We start from the raw sequence: 21823 nt of genomic DNA on the forward strand, positions 1-21823 counted from the left end.
CAGTTTTCAATAAGTTTTTCAGTGACAGGATAAATGAGACCATCCTCTTGTGTTGTGATGACCGCTGAGTGTTTGAGAGCACATCGACCAAACAGCCTCAAGGTGGAAGACAGTGCATTTCTTTGGTCCTTATTGAAATCTGAAGGCTTCACTAACAGCAGCAGAACATTTGGTCCAGGATGACAAAGATCCCAGCAGCTCTTTACCTCTGCTTTCCTTTTCTCAGTTGACATACTGAACAGGTCAGGAAATGTCACCATAGTTACTGGTTTTCCTGTCCACTTTCCACAGTAAGCCACACATTGGGAAGGAGGTTTTTGGATGAAAAGTTCTTGATTTCTGATCATCTGCTTAACAAGTTCAGTCCTTTTATTCTCTTTTTCTCCGAGTAGTACAATCCTAAAAGAAACTGTCACACCACAAAGAAAGAAATGAAATGTTAAAACAATCATATTGCAACACAGAATGTTCCTGCATTCAGTTGGTGATTAATATGAAAATCACCAGCATATCAACAACATGCTGAAAAAACTCAAAACAAACTGAAATCACATTTGTGTCTCATTTAAATGAGGGCAGGCCAGTCTATGTTGTAACATTCATAAACGGTGTAATTCAAAGTGTGTTATCTTAAATAATGGCTGTTATTTAAGATAATGTGATTCATTTTCTTTGTAGTTGTCAGGACTCCAGCTGCAGCTGTTAAGATGGGCTTCAACTGCCTGATTATTTTAGAGGTCAATTTAGAAAACGTTATAATATTCTGCAAAGCAGTTCAGGCTGTAATTTAGGAGGTCACTGGTAAACCGTTCCTGATGACTCTTTCTTTCTATCTTCTTACTCAAGTCAATATAGCACAGACCTCTGCTGGTTCTTTAGTTTATGGGTAAATAATGTAAATTGTTCAAATGGTCAACACCGTCGGTCCCTGCAGTTGACATGTGGATGTCAAAAGTTTCTGCTGTTATTCCAGTTGAAAAGTTGAGTTGTGATCTTAATCACATATTGAAGAAGTTTAGACCACTACATTTTTAAATGTAAATTATAAAATTAAGTTGGTAGCACTGTGTTGCCCTGCGACAGACTGGTGACCCGTCCAGATGCCCCCGCCTCTCGCTCAAAACGTAGCTAGAGAGGCAGCAGCACCTCCTGACCCACTGGGGACAAGGTGTCAGAGCATGGATGGATGGATTATGAAATTATAACTCTCTTGAGTTTCTTTTTCTATTGTTCAGTTATTTAATGCTGTAAAAATATGCACAACCACTACAACTACTACTAAAAAATCACAATAATTTTTCGCAAAGAAAACAAAGCATATTTTGAGTAATGTTTATTAATATAGCAGCTTTCAGTCAAAATTAACTCAAATAGCTAAAGCAGACATTAAAAACAACATACATTAAAAACACCAACAGACTATTATTAAACAGGTAAAACAATTTTATAAGGTGAAAAATATATCAAAATAAACTAGTCTAAGAGTTGGCAACAGCAAATAGAAAGGTTTTATACCTCCTGTAGTAAACAGGCAGCTGATTCCAGATTGCACATAAAATCTAGTTGAAAAGTTGAGTTCTGACTCCTGGAACAGTTAATAGGTTTGATTCACATGATCTTAAAGGTTAGAATATAACCTTTATAACTGAAAAAATCAGAGAGGCAGTTTTTACTAGTAAGTGCTTAATAAATCATTAATTTGGAGATTTTAAACTCTGTTCTTTGAGCAACAGGTCGCCAGAGCGACAACCTCAGAACGGGACTAATGTGCTGATCTCTTTTTGATTTTGTAAGAAATGTCACAGCACCACTCTGAAGAAACTGCTTCATTGGTTTGTTGACTATTCAGTGAAAACAAAGTCACAATAATGGAATCTGCAAAAACCAAAGGCATGAACTCGTTTTCAGTATCTTGACATGAGTCATCTAATTCTGGCAATATTTTTAGGCGGTAATTTGCTGTCTTTCTAAGTTTGGTCAGTGACATGCAGAAAAATAATATATGATGATAAAATACATTATATTGCTATTTTCACCCTGTGGTTTGCACTATAAAGATCCTATTTTTCATTTAGCTTAACCAATTCTGATTATTTTTTCTTCAGAATTGCAGAATTTTCCCATGTTCCGATTCAAATGCTCGCAGTGGCGGAGCCAGAGGGGGGGCCGGGGTGGCACTTGCCACCCCCAACAGAGCCCTGGCCACCCCTAGTGCCACCCCACTGGAAATGGTTATTTTAAAATATAATACTTATGAGATCGGCAAAGATTTGCCAGGAAAAGTGTAATTTCCTACTGTCCCTGAAGGCAGCTCGATGCCCGATGCTGTTCATTGGTTAAACTGACATGTTGGTTCCTGCTTGATCCAAAACACATCAACGGCTTTAGAGTTACACCGTCAGGAGTTTTGCAGGTATTTACAACATTTTACCGCTCAGCAGTAACCTGTTACCTTCCTAATGAGAGGCGGCACTTGTCCTACATTTATAAAAAGAAACAAATGGTTGTGTACCGCTGCATAGTGCCTCATTTATTATATTAGCCATGTTAGTGCTGGTAGATCGTGTTTTAGACAGATTCTTTTAACATGTTTTAGTGACATGCTGCCCTCTAATGTTTTATTTCTCCCAGCTCTTGCTTGAAATGTGTGGTAAGAATATGAGAAAAACCATTAAGTTTTATAATGACTGAAATGTAAGTAGGCTATGTCATATGAAAGCTTTGAATTATAACCTCACTAGTTATATTAATTCATTTTAATTAATGTATTTTTAATTCAGTATTTTAGCTAGCTACAGAAAACTAAAAACTATAGTTTAAATAATAGTTAAAATAGTGTCTCTGCCAAACAGTCATGGAGTCTAAATACCAGGCTCTTATTTTGTGTAGAGCCCAAATGAAGAGAAAAGGGAAGATCTCCCAGTTCTTCTTAAAGAGGCAAAAACCAGACCAGGACCAGACAGACGGATTTACTATAGTCGTAGTCCAAACTACGTTTGGCATATGGACGGCTACGATAAGCTCAAACCATTTGGAATTGGGATCAATGGTTGCATTGACGGTTTTTCCAGAAGGCTAATATGGCTTGAGGCCTACAAAACAAATAACGATCCAAGAGTCATTGCTGGATACTTCATGGATGCAGTGATTAAAGCTGAGGGTTGTCCTGAAAGACTTAGAGTGGATTTAAAGGTTGGACTTTGGATTTAGGATCATATTTAACTGGGAGCTGGAGCACACTGTTATTCTAAGGAGGCTTGTCTGCAACTGCTCCGGTATCTCATAATTATGACTTTGAAAGTCAAAATTATGACTTCCAGTTGGTCTTTTTTTTTTTTTCATGGCGGAAATGGGCTTCCATGATAAACAGCGGCTCATGAAGTCCAGAAATATGGACCAAGTAGTTGCTTGGTTTGTATTCACGCTAGAAGCGAATTGTACCAACGTTTATTTGGAAATGGACCAAGGTCACACCAAGGCCTGCACCAGGATTTGCTTGCATATATTCACATCTGCAGAAAAAGTCTTAATGTGGAAACAAACTGGTCTTTTTAAAGTGGATCAAATGTGTCAGGTGTGAATACACTCTGAAACTCAGGTGAAAAATAGACCACAAAATTTTCTATTTTCATAATTGCAAGTGTCTCATAAAAGTTTACCTTTGCAAAATGCCTTTCTACACCTGTGTGCTCTTTACTGAGCACAGTAAAGAGCACACAGGGTTACTAAATGTTTTACTGACATCATGAATGTCAGTAAAACATTTTAAGAATTCAAAGTTTAGTATTGATCATATATATATACAGTGGAGCCCCAGCATTTGGGAGGGTTACAGATCACAGCTGCCCATAAAAAGCTGAAATATGCTTCTGAGTCTTAAGTCTTATTTATTAAATATATTTTTGATTATTTAAACAAAAATATATTTGCAATACATGAACATGAGCAACCATCTTAGCGCTACAGCAGAAGCTAACCTCTGCACACCTGAATGAAAACTGCAATTTTACAAACACAGACTTTCACCAAAATGAAGTTTTAAATATTAGTAAGATTCTAAAAGGGAATATTTTTTATGTTTGGTTTGTCTAAATGAAAATTTATGATTTATCAAAAAAATGGAAAATTAACTTACTGCCATCTTTAGGAAGCTGCAGAGGAATCTGCTCAGTTGTTTGAGAAGGATCTGTGAAAATACACAAACTTGAAGCTTAAATTTTATCATTTAAAAAAATATACTGACAAACATTATTACTTACTTTTAACAACAGCATGGAGTGAAACACCAGGAGGCTCCTCTTCCACAAACTCATAAACGCTCACATGTTCTCCATTGTTCTCTTTCATTATTTGATCAAACTGAATCAGCAGCTCTTGAGGTTCAACCATCATTTGGAATAAATATCTGTATCTACACTCTGTGATCAGATTCCTTATCTGAGGATTCTTCATCCGTTCTTCCTTTAATATTGAACCTTCCTGTTTGGGATTCAGGATCATTACCAGTGAATGACTAAATGATTCATCATTGAAATGGTAAAGTGCTTGGTGGATGCTGTGCTTTTCTTCCTCAGTGAAGTCTTCAGGCTGAAGAACCAACAGGAACACATGAGGTCCAGGATGAGAGGCTGCAGCACATCCTCTAATAAACTCTGTAATGCTGTCCGCTGTGGGGAACTGCAGATCTGGAGTGTTGATAACAGATATTTTCCTGTTTCTCACTGATCCAGTGATTTTGATAAAGGAGTTTGGTTTCGTGGTGAAACTTTTCCCTCCCAGTATGAGGGTCCTAACTAGATTTCTCTGGGACCAGTTGCCTCCCAGTAGGACAACCCTCAGTTCAGGTTCAGACACTGGAGCAAACGCAGAGAAAAAGACTAAATGAGAACATAATGAAAATGAAGGAACTTCTCTATTTTATTTAAAATCTTACTGTCTTAATCATGAAGAATTATCAAACACAACTACTTTATGTTTCTGTTTTGTTATGATTCTGTTTTGATAACTGAGTATTTCTTTTCTCATTCAAACTTAGACTCACAGGAAGGAGGTATGAGTTCATTGCTGTGGCTTCGCTTCAGAGGTGATGTAACTGTAAATAGAGACAAATACATTTATTTAACCAGAATGAGAAATCATCTAATTTTCATGTTAAAGACTATCCCCTATCTCTCAGGGTTTTAATGGATCCATAAGTAAAATAGAAGCAATTAATGATGATGACATAACCAACACAAAATACACATTTCATTGCATTATTTAAAAATTATAATAGAAAGCAGCAAACATAAATGCTGACATGCAAACTTTACATTGCCGCAGACATTATTACGGAGGCCTTTTTCCTGCCTATTGAAGTTCTCTTTATGCAGCTAACTACAGTAATTATAGTTCAATTATTATAAAAACTGTTGATGCATTTTCAGGAGGGATTTAAAAACCTCAAGATGGACATTTGCAAGTCAAATCTTCCTAACAAGTAATGTCTCATCTTACTGTGTCTCACTGGGTAACTTAGGTTTATTTCTATCATGTGTTTGGATTAATCGAGAAATTTAATAGAGTTATAACACAGTCAAACAAGGTTGACTTCAATTTTCCAAGAAGAATGGCAATAATTGTTTGTATGTTTCCTCTGCTAGCAAACTGGTGTTTTTTAGGACGCACATTGTTTTGAGTAACATGGACCAGTTTTGTCTAAAGTAAAGGTGAATACAAATCAAAGTTGAGAAACTTTCATGGTCAAACAGACACTGTTGAAAAAAACCTTTTTTAAAAAATAAGATTTTAAAGTTTCTGATCACACTGTCATGGAGATCAGCAGAGGAAATCAAAGTCAGATAAGTTGGACTCACAATATGCTGGCATAGGTTTGATAATGCTGCTTTGACTCATGGGCTCAAAATCTGCAAAGATAAAGAACCAAATACAATCAGAAAATCAAATAAATAAAAAAATCACTTAAAATCTAAAAACCTAAAGTTTTCCAAAAGCTGGGAAATCAAACAAGTCCAATAAGAAAAGTTTTAATAGCTGCTGTCAAACAAAACAAGACTATATGAAACTAAAAACCAGAAGATCAGGAACAGTTGTTTCTCTGTTCAATCCTTGCAGGTTTCTTTGTGAAAACATGCAAGAATCTGCATGTGAAGCTTTCATAAAGAGAATGAAGCAAACATTTGTTTTTAACAATACTTTCATGAACATTTCCAGGACCAGAGACTAAAGTCTCAGGTCAGAGACATTTCTCTCTAGTGGCTTTGATTCCTGCAGCAGTGTCTTCAAAGGTCTGACTAACAAACTGGGGGCCACCAGGAATCTTGGGCCCCATGACTAAAAAGATAAATTGGGGCCCCCCATGTTACAATTTCTTGAATCTATTTGACCCCAAAAAACACATCAGATGTTAAAGGCTTGCAACTGCCTTGCTGCCTTTGGATTTGAGCAATATATTTACTGCTAATGCATTTTACATGCAACAGGCCGCATGCAGTATGCAAATAGGTTCCTTAAATTTTTTCTCTAAGTTTTAATTTACTGAAATGTCTCTCCCCATGAACATGAGTCATAGGCAACATGAAAAATACACATGAAGCAAACCAGACTGAGTTGCATTTTATTCAAGCTGCAGTAAATAACTTTAATAAAAAATATGTTTTCTCCATATTTGTTAAAGCTGTCACCATGACAGACAACCATGAGATTATCTGTCTCACAGTTTGCTATGAGACAAATAATCTGTGTAAAAATCAATCTCCACCTCCTCCCTGAACCACTATTACTGGCTAAAGTAATGCACCGTTCCGACCGAAATAACCAATCAGAACCAGGAGGAGGGTCTCAGTGCTGTTAATCAACTCACTGCTAAATGTGCTAATGGTGGAGAAACAATTTATTGTTACAGGAAAACTGTTTATCTGCTGTCATTGGTAGCTATGCTAACTAAACTGAGCACTCACAACAGGCTATGCTAGCTGCAGCGTAGCACAGAGCAAGGGGGAGGGTGATGAGCAGCCGCATGAGATTGTGATTGACAGCACTAAAACTCTCCTGTCTCTGATTGGTTGTTTCTTGATAGCACTGGGAGAAAGTAGAGGAAATAATTTTTTCACAAATTATCTCTCATACCATACTGTCACAACATAAAATCAGTTTCAACAAATATGTAAAAAATATATATTTTTTTTTAATAAAAGTTATATACTGCAGCTTTAATTTCACTTAGGAGAATAACTCAGGGGGGGACAGGGAACTTATAAGCTCTCTAATATTTTAGAAAATTTTGGTTTAACACACACAAGCAACACACACTCAAGGACACACACTGGACCTGGTTATCAGTGAGGGTGTGAATATTTCCAATGTCTCTGTAACTGATGTCGCCTGTCGGATCACTTTGCTGTTATCTATGAAGGTTCTTTATTCTTTGACCCACTTGGACAAACGGCTACTGTCACAAAACGTTCTTGCACAGAAAACACAGCAGAAACATTTAATCAAATCTACTCTTCCTCCTCACCCTTAAGCTGTAATGATGTAGATCAGTTGTTAGATGATTTTCAGTCTGAAGTTTCATATATCATTGATTCTATTGTCCCAGTTAAAGTAAAGGTTTTGACTGGTAGAAAGAAATCTCCATGGAGAAAAGCACAAACAGTTTGATCTGCAAGACAACTCAGTCTCAGAGCAGAACGACAATGGCGTAAAACTCAACTTCACGTTCATAATGACATCTATGAAGAAAAACTACGTAACTATCACTCAACACTAAAACATGCAAGGGAGGCTTTCTTTGCAGATGTCATAAACAAAAACATCAATAATGCTCGAACTTTATTTGCAACAGTTGACAGGCTCACAAACCCTCCTGTGACGTTACCACCTGAACTCCAATCTAATGCTGCCTGTAATAAGTTTTCTGATTTCTTTTCAGAGAAAATCCAAAAAATCAGAGGATTAATCTGTACATCAACTTCAAAGCCAGAACCATTGCTGTACCAAAACAAAACAAATACAGGAAAAATGACCCATTTTCAACTACTTAATTATAAAACCCTAGAAGAAATTATAAGTCAATTAAGTTCAAGCTCCTGCTGTCTGGACGTCCTTCCCACACATTTCTTTAAGAAAGTCCTGCCTGTTATTGCTGCAGATCTGATCCAAATCGTAAACTCATCGCTTACATCAGGTGTTTTCCCCCAGGCTTTGAAAACAGCAGTCATCAAACCACTGTTAAAAAAGAACAACCTGGACAAATCACTATTGCAGAATTACAGGCCGACCTCTGACCTCTGACCTCCCATTCATCAGCAAAGTTATTGAAAAAACTGTGTAAACAATTAAATAGTTTCCTCATGATGACCACAGCACGGAGACTGGCCTAGTCAAAGTATTCAATGATATCCATATAAATACGGACTGTGGGAGAACCACAGTGCTGGTTCTGGTTCTGGTTCTGTTGGACCTCAGTGCAGCTTTTGACATATTACTGAATGGACTGGAGAGTTGGGTTGGACTCTCCGGTTCGGTGCTCGACTGGTTTGAATCCTACATAAAGAACAGGAATTTCTTTGTTTCAATGGGAAACTTCTCATCAAAGAGGTCAAAGGTCACATGTGGGGTTCCCCAAGGTTCAATCCTAGGACCCCTCTTATTTAATATTTATATTCTCCCACTAGCTCAGGTCATAACAGGAAATAATATTATCTCCCATAACTATGCAAATGATACTCAGCTCTACATTAAGATGTCACCAGGTGACCTTTGACCCCATCCAATCACTGAATAAATGTTTAGAACAGATAAATGTGTGGATGTGCCAAAACTTTCTCCAACTGAACAAAAACAAAACTGAAGTCATTATTTTTGGACCTAAAGAGGAACGATCTAGAGTTATAGATCTAGAGCTATAGATCTAGAACTATATATCTATAGCTATAAATATAGATCTAGAGATCTAGATCTAGTTACAGATCTAGAGTTATATATCTAGAGCTATAGATCTAGAGTTATAGATCTAGAGCTACAGATCTAGAGCTATAAATATAGAGCTATAGATCTAGAGATATAGATCTAGAGCTACAAATATAGAGCTAGAGATCTAGAGATCTAGATCTAGTTACAGATCTAGAGTTATAGATCTAGAGCTATAGATCTATAGTTATAGATCTATAGCTACTGATCTAGAGCTGTAGATATAGAGTCAATGCACAGCTACAGTTATTACAACTAAAAACTAGCGATCAGCCTGAAACCTGGGAGTAGTGATGACCTCTGACCTGAACCTGAGCCACATAAAGACAATTACAAAGTCAGCCTTCTATCACCTGAAGAACATCTCCAGGATTAGAGGACTAATGTCTCAGCCAGATCTAGAGAAACTCATCCATGCGTTTATCTTTAGTCACATTGATTATTGCAACAGCGTCTTCACAGGCCTGTCCAACAAATCATCCATCCATCCATCCATCCATCCATCCATCCATCCATCCATTCATCCATCCATCATCCATCCATCCATCCATTCATCCATCCATCATCCATCCATCCATCCATCCATCCATCCATCTTCTGCCGCTTATCCAGGTCGGGTCGTGGGGTCAGCAGCTTAAGAAGGGAGGCCCAGACTTCCCTCTCCCCAGCCACTTCCTCCAGCTCCTCCAGGGGAATCCCGAGGCGTTCCCAAGCCAGCCGAGAGACAAAGTCCCTCCAGTGTGTCCTGGGTCTTCCCCGGGGCCTCCTCCCGGTGGGTCGTGCCCGAATCACCTCACCAGGGAGTCGTCCAGGTGGCATCCTGACCAGATGCCAGAGCCTCAACTGGCTCCTCTCGATGTGGAGGAGCAGAGGCTCTACTCTGAGTCCCTCCCGGATGACCGAGCTTCTCTCCCTATCTCTAAGGAAGAGCCCAGCCACCTACGGAGGAAACCCATTTCGGCCACTTATATCCACAATCTCATTCTTTCAGTCATAACCCAAAGCTCATGACCATAGATGAGGGTAGGAACGTAGATCGACCGGTAAATCGAGAGCTTCGCTTTTTGACTCAGCTCTCTCTTCACCACGACGGACCGGTACAGCGCCGCTTCACGGCGGACGCTGCGCCAATCCGCCTGTCGATCTCGCGCTCCCTTCTTCCCTCATTCATGAACAAGATCCTGAGATACTTGAACTGCTCCACTTGAGCCAGGACATCTCCCTCGACCCGGAGAAGGCACTCTACCCTGCTGAAATGTACTATACAAATAAAATTTGATTGATTGATTGATTGATTGATTGATTGATTGATTGATTGATTGATTGATTGATTGATTGATTGATTGATTGATTGATTGATGATTGATTGATTGATTGATTGATTGATTGATTGATTGATTGATTGATTGATTGATTGATTGATCTGTAATTTAAATGCAAGCTCAGGAGGCTGTTTTTATTATCATTTTATAAAGATTGTTAGAATTTCTGTCAGCAACAAATACTTTGTTTTGTTGTGTAATTGTAAAAAGAGTAAAGACAGAGAAATCCCTGTAGACTCACTGGAATGATGCTAACTAGGTTGTCACTGTGTAGCTCACCTGTTGTACTGGGACAGGGGTTGAAGGTTATGCTGCTATCGGGTTTAAGCTGCTGCCGACTGGCTCACCTGTTAAGTGTGGTAAAATGTACAGGGACAAGTTAAATATATGAATATTTTGGTAACTTTTATGTTCCTTAATTCATTAGATGCTAGTGAAATGGAGGCAAACAGTCTGCAGCTAACTATGCTGAATGGGTGATCATTTCACAGTCAAAGCCCCTCTCTCTGAGAAAACTGGGTTATAAATTGACACTCGTCTTTTTCTCTATATATATTTTTTGAAAACCTTCTTTGTTATTTTTCTTAGCGGCATAGAAAACAGTTGTTCTTGTTTTCTACTGACTGCTGCTGAAAAGCTCACCGTCAAGCACTAAGCAGGAACCATTTGACAGAGGTACGGGAGTTCAGGGCAAATATGGATGTGAGCTTTTTGGTCTGGGAGGGGTAACATTTAATTTTTACTGTTAAAAACAATTTTTAAAAAGAATATGATTCATTTTGCAATTAAGGCCCCAAATTTCCAGAACGCTGCTGCTGGATTTCTGATTAAAACCAGGAAGATAAAGATACCACACATCCAGAACCAGAACCAAACATGGAGAAGCAGCTTTCAGCTATTATGCATCACAAATCTGGAACAAACTTCCAGAAAACTGCAGAACAGCTGAAACACTGAGCTCCTTTAAATGTAGACTAAGACCCACCTGGTTAGAGCTGCTTTTGAATGTTATTTTTGTTTTTATACTGTAAAGCACTTCGAACTGCCTTGTGCTGTACAAATGATCTTGACTTCATGGAGGTCAGATTTATTTCACATTAGATTTCTTCAGATCTGTTTTCCTGAAGCTAATCTGTAAAATTGACTGGTGTCTGATGTGTATAAGATTTTATTTTTATTGTCAGAGTGCTGCTAAAGTTGGATTGCATATTTCTGGGGAAAAAACACTAAACAAGCTATTGAAGGCCATTAAAAAAAAGTTTTTTCCTGAAAATAAAACAAAATAAAAAACTTTTCCGCAAAATAATTTCTGCTCTACATCAGCACATCTGATGACTAAAGAAATTTAAAGTAACAATACTGTGTATGTACAAAAAGGATCAACATTAATCCCTATTTATGCTTTCATCAAACAGAAATCTAAGGATCCAGGAGGATTAATTAAACTCACCAGTTTCTGTAGCAGCCATGATGTCTCTCCGCCTCACTGGACCGTCCCGACCAGAACCTGGACCACAAACTCAGGTTCCTATCAGAGGAGAAAAAGTCACTTGGACAGTCAATGATATGCTGATGCTGGGCAGACTGAAAGAAGAGAGCTTGATACAGTTGCTGCCACTGGGCCTAGAACACGTTTTTACAATCTGCATGTAAAGTCAGTAAAGTCTTATCTTAAATGTCTAATAAATGTTTTATAGTTCTAGTTAGAGGTTTAAACAATGTAAGCTGAAAGTTGCTTTGATTATTATTCAATATAATTCTTAATTCACAGAGGCAATGTAGAAATTTTGTTTTAAAAGTTAAAAACTGCTTTCTGCAGACTGTAGACAACAGGAACATGCAGAGGCCATAAACCTGAATCATCCTGCATTATGTTTCCACATCTAAGACTAAACACCAAACAAATTCAGATCTTTGCAGCCAAAAGCAAATTTGATGGATTTATTTCTGTTGGATCAGATTTGATCAGATTTATTGTGTCTTCAGTCTGACTGGAACATTTACCAACGACACAGAGACCAGTTTAGTTTCCACTGAGTGACTGGGAGCAGAAATCCAGTCCAACCAGTTGTTCCACAGCGTTCTGCTGGGAGGAACCAGTTGCCTCAGAAAGACTGAATGTTCAGAGATGAAGATTAAATGTCAGTTGGCTCAGAAAGCAGATCAACAGGAAGTTTAAGGAAGAGAAAAACAAGCAGAGCTTCAAGTTCATGAGAAACTAAAAAAGCTTCAAATCATCTGAGAACAAAATAAATGGAGAAAATCAGTTTGACCTGATCAGATTCTGGATGAATCCAGTTCAGGTGACATTCAGGTAAAACAGCATCATCAGGTAAAAACTAGAGTTTGATCAAATCACTGCTACTGGCTCTTTTCCTAAAGCTTCTCTGGGAATAAAACTCCAAGCTCTGGTTAGGAATCCATAAAACCGCCTGAAAGGAAGAAAACTATCTTCCACATAATCAGCATTCAAACCCAGAAAGACAAAAATTTCATCAGCATCTAAATTTAAACCAGAAAATCGACAAAGAAAAGAATAAATCAGTAAAAAAGCAACAGAGCTGAAAACGTCTGTGTTGTTTTTCTAGAGCTGCGAATATCAGAGTGACTCTCATCACTAGAAACTATTTTCATAAAGGCCGTGACCTTTGACATGACAATTTACCTAAAACACAGAAATAAAATGAGGTCATCATTTCAACAGCTTCTTGTTCACAGGAACCGTTTACATTTTAAGAAACATTTTTTCTGACTCACCTGTTGATGTTTGACTTTGACCTCAGGAATAAAGTTACAAACTCATCTGGACTATGAAATGATCTTGAAACATAAGCGCAGCTGAATAAATCCTCCTCCCTGCAGCAGCTTGTTGTCTCTGAGTCTCTGCTGCTCTGCTGAAGTTGGACTGCAGGATGTTCCAGTGAAATTCCTGCACTGGCTGCTGCTGCCATGTTCTTCCTCATTCCTGCAGAAAACGCTGAGAAAAGCTGCAGGCCTCAAACTGAAAGGCTCACATGTGACACATGGGAAGCTTTGCATTAAAACTCCAGTTTATTCAACTCTTAAAGGTTTAATTAAATGAATGAAAAGTTTATTTTTCATAAACTCATATTGGGTTCAGTGTTAATAAATGTTGCATTTATTGAACTTAAGGAGTAAAAGACAGTAGAAGCAACTAAATGTGTCTCAGTCAGCAGGGGGTCGTGGGCCGTTGATCACCTCTGTTATTCGCTTTGAATGTCAGGAACTTGTTCAATTGAAATGACAGTTCAGTCAGTGGGTTCAGTGGGTTAACCTCAACCCTGACCCTAACCCTGACCTCTAACCCTAATCCTACCCCAGGATGTTTCTGGGTTTCTACATCAGACCTTCACTGCTGTCTGGATGATTGTTTGATATGAAATGTTTGGTCGTAGAGATTTGGAGGAAAATAATCAGAAAATATGTTGAAAGCTGTCAGTGGAACATGCAGAGCATCTAGATGGAGGAATGAACTTTATTCCTTTTCTGAAAAATGTGAAGAAACTCCTGCAGCATCACGAATACAGAGATGGATGATATTAAAACACATGAAGGTTTTATCATCATTACGTCATCAGTGTGAAGCATCACAGACACGGTAAAACGTTCTGAGTCAGGATCCAAACTCAGTTCATCTTTAGCTGACAGAAAAAACTCCAAGTAAACTCCAGGACTCACAGACTCACTACGAACAAGAAGCTCTGACAATAGATCTGATTTTATCCTAAATGTTAATAGTAAAGAGGGTTAGATAATAAAAAACTATCTTTAATGATTATTTTCTGTTTTAATTAAAGGAAAATCTCAAGGTTCACACAGAGCTGCAGCTGCGGAGCTCAGATACTGAAATAAAATCCAGAATACGAACAATATGCCGAGGATAGATGTGACAAGAATCACGACTGGTCAAATATTTGGAACATTAAAGATGATAATACTAAGATAGTATCAAATATCCTCCATCACTGCCAGCTTACAGCAGCAGGACAACATAATGGTTCCAGAGGATCATCATCTGGATGCTGAGGCTCTGGAACCAAAAGGCAGAACAGATTTTATTGGCTGCATGTTGGATTGTCTGAGTGGGACAGAAAAGCAGCCGGATGCCGACAACATTCTGGCATTAAAACAAAATGAAAAACATGAATGAACTTTGATGTTCTTGTTATTTAACAGACAGAAACTGATTTCAACAGAGACTGAAAACCATCAATATCCATCATTTATAGCAACTGATTGCTGATTGGCTGTTGGAAGAGAAAAAAACTGATTCATCAATTAATGTTCCACCTGATCCAAAACCATCTGCTGTAAAGCCTGGTGAGCCTTTGGTCTGGACCGCAAACAGACATGGACCCAATGGGGCTGGAAGGACCCGATGGACCCATTAGAAATGGTGACAGATACAGAAATGTCCTTTCATTTTCAGGCAGAATCGGTTCAGACCTGGACCGGATCAGATCCAAGCCTTTTGTCAGCTGTCAGACCGGTTCCTGGTCCCAACCCGACCCGAAGCTGCTGCAGTGTGGAAACCTTTGGGTGACGATTGTGAAGAGGTTTTATTCGTATTAAATGATGTTCCTTTATGTGTCATATAAATGTAATGTTTTTTGAATCACAGTCAAGGTGTTTTTCTGTGCAGCTGGAAACGGTGTACAAACTAATGAACCAAGATGTGTCTACTGAAGTAAGTTTCCAGGGTTGCTGAACTTCCCCACCAGTTATTTGGGAACTGGCTGTTTTTCCCGTGGCCTTCCCTGCATGGAGACAGAGTGTTTAGTTTTCACCTCCCATAGACATTACATTATATTACATACAAGGTTTCGTATGTTTTCCTTTGTTTCTTTTGTTTGGTCTTCAAAGATTGAGTCTCGGTAGTAGAGAGAGATGAATAAAGTAACTATGCAGCTCTGGGTTCCTCAGAGCGGATCCTAATTTGTGCCTAATGCAGTGGATTTCTTGCTCTCCGTCTGCAGATGTATTAAAGATTGTTTTTGCTCCCTAACTTTTGTCTGGACCTCAGTCTCTGAATTGTGCACTTCACAATTTGGTGCGATGGCCGGGAACCTTCGCTGGTTCATCCAAGTCGGTGGACCTCAGGAGAGGGCTGATCACCAAACCTTCAAACTGGTTTTCCTCCAAACCGCTGGCAGGTCTGTCTGAGAAAAAGAGGACTCTTCTGGTGCTCCACCGGGTTGGATCAGCCACGACAGGATAAACTCAGAGCTGAGAGGGGCTGCAAAACATCTTAAGGTTGGTAGGTCTATTATTTAGACTGAGTTGTAGGTCTGTCAATTTTAGACCGAGTCCTGTAGGTCTGTCGATTCAGACTGAGTTCCCCTAGGTCTATTAATTTAGACTGAGTTCCCCTAGGTCTATTAATTTAGACTGAGTTGTAGGTCTATCAAATTAGACTGAGAATTGAAGTCAACGTTTCAAATAAACGTTTTAAATTGTAAGAGGTTTGTAAAATTAGAGAATGGGACTTTTCTCTTCTAAAGAGCCTAGTGATGGATTTAGTAATTATGTTCCTCTTGGGCCGATTGTAGAAGAGATGATTAGAAAACATGGGGAATCATGTGTTCAGTATTTGCCACAATGGCATCTTCAGCCTTCTGTGTCTCTTCTGGGTCATGTGATTTCCTCCGAAGGCAGAGCTATCTCCAGCAACCGCATTGAAGCGATTGTGAACATACCTCTCCCTCAAACGAAGAAACAACTGATGTCCTTTTTAGGACTCTGTGGCTATTGTAGGCATTTCATACCGGGTTATGCTGAGATTGAGAAACCTCTGAGAGAAGTATCATGACAAGGGATTTGGATTATTAATGAGCTCACACATTTTACATAGGATTGAAGTGAAATGTGAATTGAAGTTGGTTTGACGTCATTCAAAGCGCTGAAAAAACACCTGCAGACACTCAAACTCTGGGATTCCCGATCTTTCCTGAATGTTTTATAGAGATGGTTAGATGAGAAGAGGGATTTTTGTTTGCTCCAAAAACATGGTGATAAATTGAAATTGGTCACCTATTTTCCAAATTAGATTCTGTAGCAGCTGCATTGCTACAAAGTTTGCGCGCAGTGGCAAGTGCAGAAAGGGCTGTTATGGCATCTCCAGACATCGTGGTATTCTAATCTGATTTGTACGCTTCCTACGATGTCACACTAATTTTGAGCACCTATCTACTGTCAGATAGGTTGCATTATATACGCGTTGGTATACCATATCATATTTTGGTTACATTTCAATTGACCAGAGGTAATTCCTATACAGCTGTGATAAATTTGAACTTAGACAGATTAAAATACCTTTAGTTGTCCAGGGACTATTAGTTATAACAAAACTGTTTTTAATTAATTAAGTGCTTCAGCAGAAAAACATAAATTATGCTGTAATTCTAAATTATATTGAGATCTCTTCTGTATGTGTACACAAAGCTGAATTTTAAAACAGGATCCTGTACATTAGAGTTGAATTTAAACATTGATATATGTTGTTAAAAGTACTTTTCTCTATTGAAGCTTCATGTAAATTTGGCCATTTCAATTTAAGAAAATATGTATATGAAATGAGCACTGACTGTAAATATTTGACTGTAATGCAAAACTGACTGACTGACTGACTTCTGATGGCGTCCAACGTTTGTTTGTGTCTGTTTCATGTTGGAGTGAATGTTTGTTTACATGTAATGTTTGTTTACATGTAATGTTTGTTTACATGTAATGTTTGTTTACATGTAATGTTTGTTTACATGTAATGTTTGTTTACATGTTCTGTGTTTAATAAACATTGAAACTAATATGCGAAGAAGATAAAAACACAATCTTATTTGCAGGATTTCTCAAACACCGGAATGGGACCGCTGATGAAACCTGGAATTGTTTTAATAACATGTAATGACAACATGATTAACTACTGAATTTCTCTAACAGATCAATTAAAGACGACAGGCCCAAGGAGGACGACTTGGGCCAGCGAGCAAACCATTACATAATGTCCAGCCTGGAGATTTTTTGTTTACTAAAAATTTCAGGAGGAAGAACCGGCGTTCCCACAGCTGGCTGAACCGTTTCAAGTGCTTTTGACGACACACCACTCTTAAGGTCACGGAGGGGTCGACCTGGGTTCACACCAGCCACTGTAAGAAGTTCACATCCTGCGGGACCAGTCCAGAGCCCAGAGAACGAGGCTCCACCAAGCACCTCTGAAAAAGTAGAGTTGCCAACACAGCTCACTCAGTAGGTTGGACCACGCCTAGCTGAGGCAGCATTAAGAACATGGATGGGCCGAGGCAGCGTCACAGAACACCGACGTGGATTAAGGATGCCATACTATGCTGATCACATGCATGCAGTTCCAGAAGGCCCAGCAGAACTCAACAGGAGCAGACGCTCTACCAACCGTGAGATACAATCGTGTGAACAAAAGCAGGCTTCAAAAGGGGCCTTCAGGTGTGTGTGCCCTTTGATTCTTCAGTTGGCCTCATGATTCCCTGGTCAGCCTTGAACACCAATACTGGATCAGGTAACGGACAGAACTACAAAAAATGTAAGTGGTACATGACGAATGAGGTTAGGATCACGTCTGCACTCGTAGCAGATGAGGGAAACATCTGGACGCCGAAATGGGGAACAACTCCCTACGCCAGACAACATATGAAACTTTTTACGATGGGTAAAACGACGCAAAGACTACACATCACGGTAAACACAGCGAAAGGTTCAATCATACCACCCTCATCTTTGCCCATATTATCTAACTGTTGGAGGTTTTACCTATACTCATTCATCAGGAAAGGATCCACAATTTCTTTTTGTTCTTTGTGAGGGGGGATGTTACTGTTGTCTCACCGTATTCTCCCACAGGTATTACTGTTTTAGACAAACTCACGGCTGATGACTGGTTCAGAGTAACGACAGGTATATCATTTTCTACAAATATTTGGTTATTATTGGCTGAAAGTGCTGCGAATGTATCTAATACTAATCTGTGTTGTCTGCATGGGACCGCGTCCTGTGCTTAGGATAATCCTGGCCCTTCTTTCTTTTCTTCTTTCTTTCTCGATGTCATGTCTAAAACTAATCCATCTTCCCATTGTAACCAGTGGGACAGTGTTTACCCTCTCACTAAAACTGATCTTAGAAAACCGGTGTTTTCAAAAACTAGCAGAAGCTAATTTCACATGCATTATTATGACCAGAACTCTTAAATTAGGAAATCTCTATTCACAAAATTGTTCAAATATAATTTGGGTGCCAGCAGATTTTAAACCAATTTCCAGAAGCGATGTTTGGTGGTGGTGTGGTGATTATTACAGATTATTTGATGGGTTACCAAAAACCTCAGCTGGTCTGTGTGCACTCGTAACACTCTTGTTACCAGTTTCTATTTATAGGATGCAGGTTAAAGATGCGACTAATGGTCTGGACCGTTTCCGGTTTCTCTTATCTAACTGGTAACGTACAACGTACAACGAAAAACCCTCCTTAGAAATTTATGTAAGTTCCAAGAGACACCAGTTAAATTAGTTTGGATCTTTATCTAAGTTTTCCTAACTTGAAATCTGCTCTAAATGTTCATGCTGTATCTAATATTTCATACGTCTAAAGGTTAGCTGTCTATATAGTTATGCTAACTAGACTTCTATTCTCAACACCCCCTTGCAAAAAACTGTGCATACTTATGCCTGGTTGGATAATAATCCTGTGCAGTCGTCCGTTTCTGATTCTGTCTCAAATGCTTTGTTGACTACAACTGTGGCCCAGTTCCATGGGCCTCCTAACTCGCCTGATGTTGAGGTTGAATTTGTTTTCTCCAGCGACCAAGATTTTCTCATTATCCCAAGTACAAGTAAATTGACACTTTCTTTTGATTTTTATCTTTAATGTGAAATTTTTGCTTCCAGGTTTTTGCTTTGCTTAATGTCACAAGAGGTCAAAATACTTGCTGAAACACTCCTATGATGTTCATATTTGCAACCATTACTTGATGGCGAAGGTAACCTGATGTTTTGTGTTTCTCAACCTGTTTTGTTGCATTACTCCATTATTATTACAATTTACACTCATTTTATATTAAATTCATTTTATCATTTTATCAGTTGCTTCATTTTACCATTCAAAACATTTTATCATTTCTGGATTTCATTCACTTGATTGTTTTTTGCTCCCTGTAAAAAAAAAAAAAAAAAGGGTGAAATTGTGAAGAGGTTTTGTTCGTATTAAATGATGTTCCTTTATGTGTCATATAAATGTAATGTTTTTTGAATCACAGTCAAGGTGTTTTTCTGTGCAGCTGGAAACGGTGTACAAACTAATGAAACATGATGTGTCTACTGAAGTAAGTTTCCAGGGTTGCTGAACTTCCCCAGACAGTTATTTGGGAACTGGCTGTTTTTCCCGTGGCCTTCCCTGCATGGAGACAGAGTGTTTAGTTTTCACCTCCCATAGACATTACATTATATTACATACAAGGTTTCGTATGTTTTCCTTTGTTTCTTTTGTTTGGTCTTAGAAGATTGAGTCTCAGCCTCGGTAGTAAAGAGAGATGAATAAAGTAACTATGCAGCTCTGGGTTCCTCAGAGCGGATCCTAATTTGTGCCTAATGCAGTGGATTTCTTGCTCTCCGTCTGCAGATGTATTAAAGATTGTTTTTGCTCCCTAACTTTTGTCTGGATCTCAGTCTCTGAATTGTGCACTTCACACGGTTCTGATCTGGAGCCTCAGATGCGGTCCAGATCTCAGAGCTGCAGGTTTTATCTACCGGCATAGAAACACAGACAGATGTCAGTTATAGATGTTGTGTGCAGCCTGTGAATGTCTGGCAGGACCAGCAGATATAAAGTGGGGCCAGGGGCCCCCTGAAGCCCCCTGTTCCGGCGCCTGTGGCTGAAATGTTTTACAGTGCAGTGACTGAAGCCTTCATCTCTTCCTGCTCAGCAACTATTTTCAGACGGTTGACAGAAGACAGTAAAATCTCCCCAGAGATGGAAACACTGAATGAAAGCAGAACATCTGGTTCTTTATTTCCTCATCCAGTCAGAGGGAGAATTATTGTTAGAATAGTGAGCAAAGGAGCTGAGCTTCATTTCAGCCCGGATCATTTTACTGGAGCTGCTGTCACTTCTTAGAAAACTGCTGATATTAACGATTAATAACAGCTTGAATTATTTGAAACCAGATGAATTCAAGCTAAAGAGAATCACAGGATGCCTGTAGTTTTGTCTTATAAACCTTCCTGATTCATATTTGGTCATATTTCTCTCACAGCAGAAACAAAGTGTACATTAATATGAACAGATTCTCCTCTGTGGAGAAACTAGAACCAGAATCTGAATCTTTACCTCATAAAATGGATCCTCATGTTGATTAAAGACAGACATTAAAAGTTAAACCTCATATCTGATAGATGGATGTTTCTCTTCTGAAGTGGAACTAATCATGTTCATGTTTAATGCATATCTAATTGTTCTGAATGTTTATTACAGTGATCATAAATAAACAGCGCCCTCTTGTGGTGGAAAAGAAAAAAACAACAGAATTACCATATCACGCAAAATCCACTTTTAACCCTTAAATACATTTTCTCTGTTCTTTGAGTGTATAGGATTTTAAAAAGTGTAAATATCTTTCTATTCATCAGTCTTCTCTGTTCCACACTTTGTTTCTAGTTTATTGCATCCCTGCATTCACTGCTGATCTGCTGAACAAGGTCATGACTTCCACCATTTGCCAAGTCAGATTGTTTGGTTCTGGGTGAATTAATCCACAGGATTCCTCACATCACCGGCTTACATTAGACTTTTATCAGTAAAGTTCCTACATTAGTGAGCAAAGTTCCCTTGTTTGACTGAAACACTAAAGGACGTTTGATTTTCTGACAGACAGATTGAGGGTCAGTTCCTTTTCTCTACAAAATCCAGAAACACAGCAAAGTGCTAAGCTAATGCTAAAATGACAGCAAAGCTAATTTTAGACATGAATGTCATGTTGATAATGACATCCTGGACTTTGCTTTGATAGCACTGAGCCTTCTGATCCTGTTAGCCATGTGCTAGTTGTTAGCTTTAGCTGTTAGCTGTCTCCCTGAGGATTTAACTATTGTGGAGAATATAAGTTTGGTTAGCATAACTTTAGAGACAGTCAACCTTTGTGCATGAAATATTAGATGTGGCATGAACAGTTTGAGTAGATTCTAAGTTAGGTAAACTTAGATAAAGATCCAAACTAAAGCAACTGCTGACTCTCTGAACTCATAAATTACTAAGGAGGGTCTTCAGACAGGGAGTATCCAGGCACAGAGAGTCTGTCTCTTATCAGGAGGAGTAAAATTCTTTGGTGTTTGTTTAAGACTTCAGTAAACACTAAAACTTTTAAGAAAAGTCTTCTACCAGTATAATCAAATGTATTAAGATAGTTCCTTAAGCATTAACAGCATGTTCTGAATTAGTTAGTCTTCAACCGTACTATTTGCATGCATTTTTATATTACTGAAATACAATAG

General features: G+C 38.6%; 1 protein-coding gene and 1 pseudogene across 1 annotated transcript; both read right to left on the reverse strand.

The window, feature by feature from the left end:
- LOC129365897 (GTPase IMAP family member 8-like) overlaps positions 1-21823 on the reverse strand; it is a 71934-nt pseudogene that overhangs the window by 20947 nt on the left and 29164 nt on the right.
- LOC129366051 (GTPase IMAP family member 5-like) lies at positions 19-5964 on the reverse strand. The gene is made up of 6 exons (XM_055039638.1): positions 5856-5964; positions 5042-5092; positions 4260-4853; positions 4136-4186; positions 112-409; positions 19-64 (listed from the first exon to the last, which is right to left on the reverse strand). Exons 1-6 carry the CDS (start codon positions 5893-5895, stop codon positions 19-21), a joined length of 1080 nt encoding a protein of 359 aa, XP_054895613.1. The 5' UTR covers positions 5896-5964.

Source organism: Poeciliopsis prolifica, unplaced genomic scaffold (genome assembly GCF_027474105.1).
Source record: "Poeciliopsis prolifica strain line A6 unplaced genomic scaffold, Auburn_PproV2 SCAFFOLD014, whole genome shotgun sequence".
NCBI lineage: Eukaryota > Metazoa > Chordata > Actinopteri > Cyprinodontiformes > Poeciliidae > Poeciliopsis > Poeciliopsis prolifica.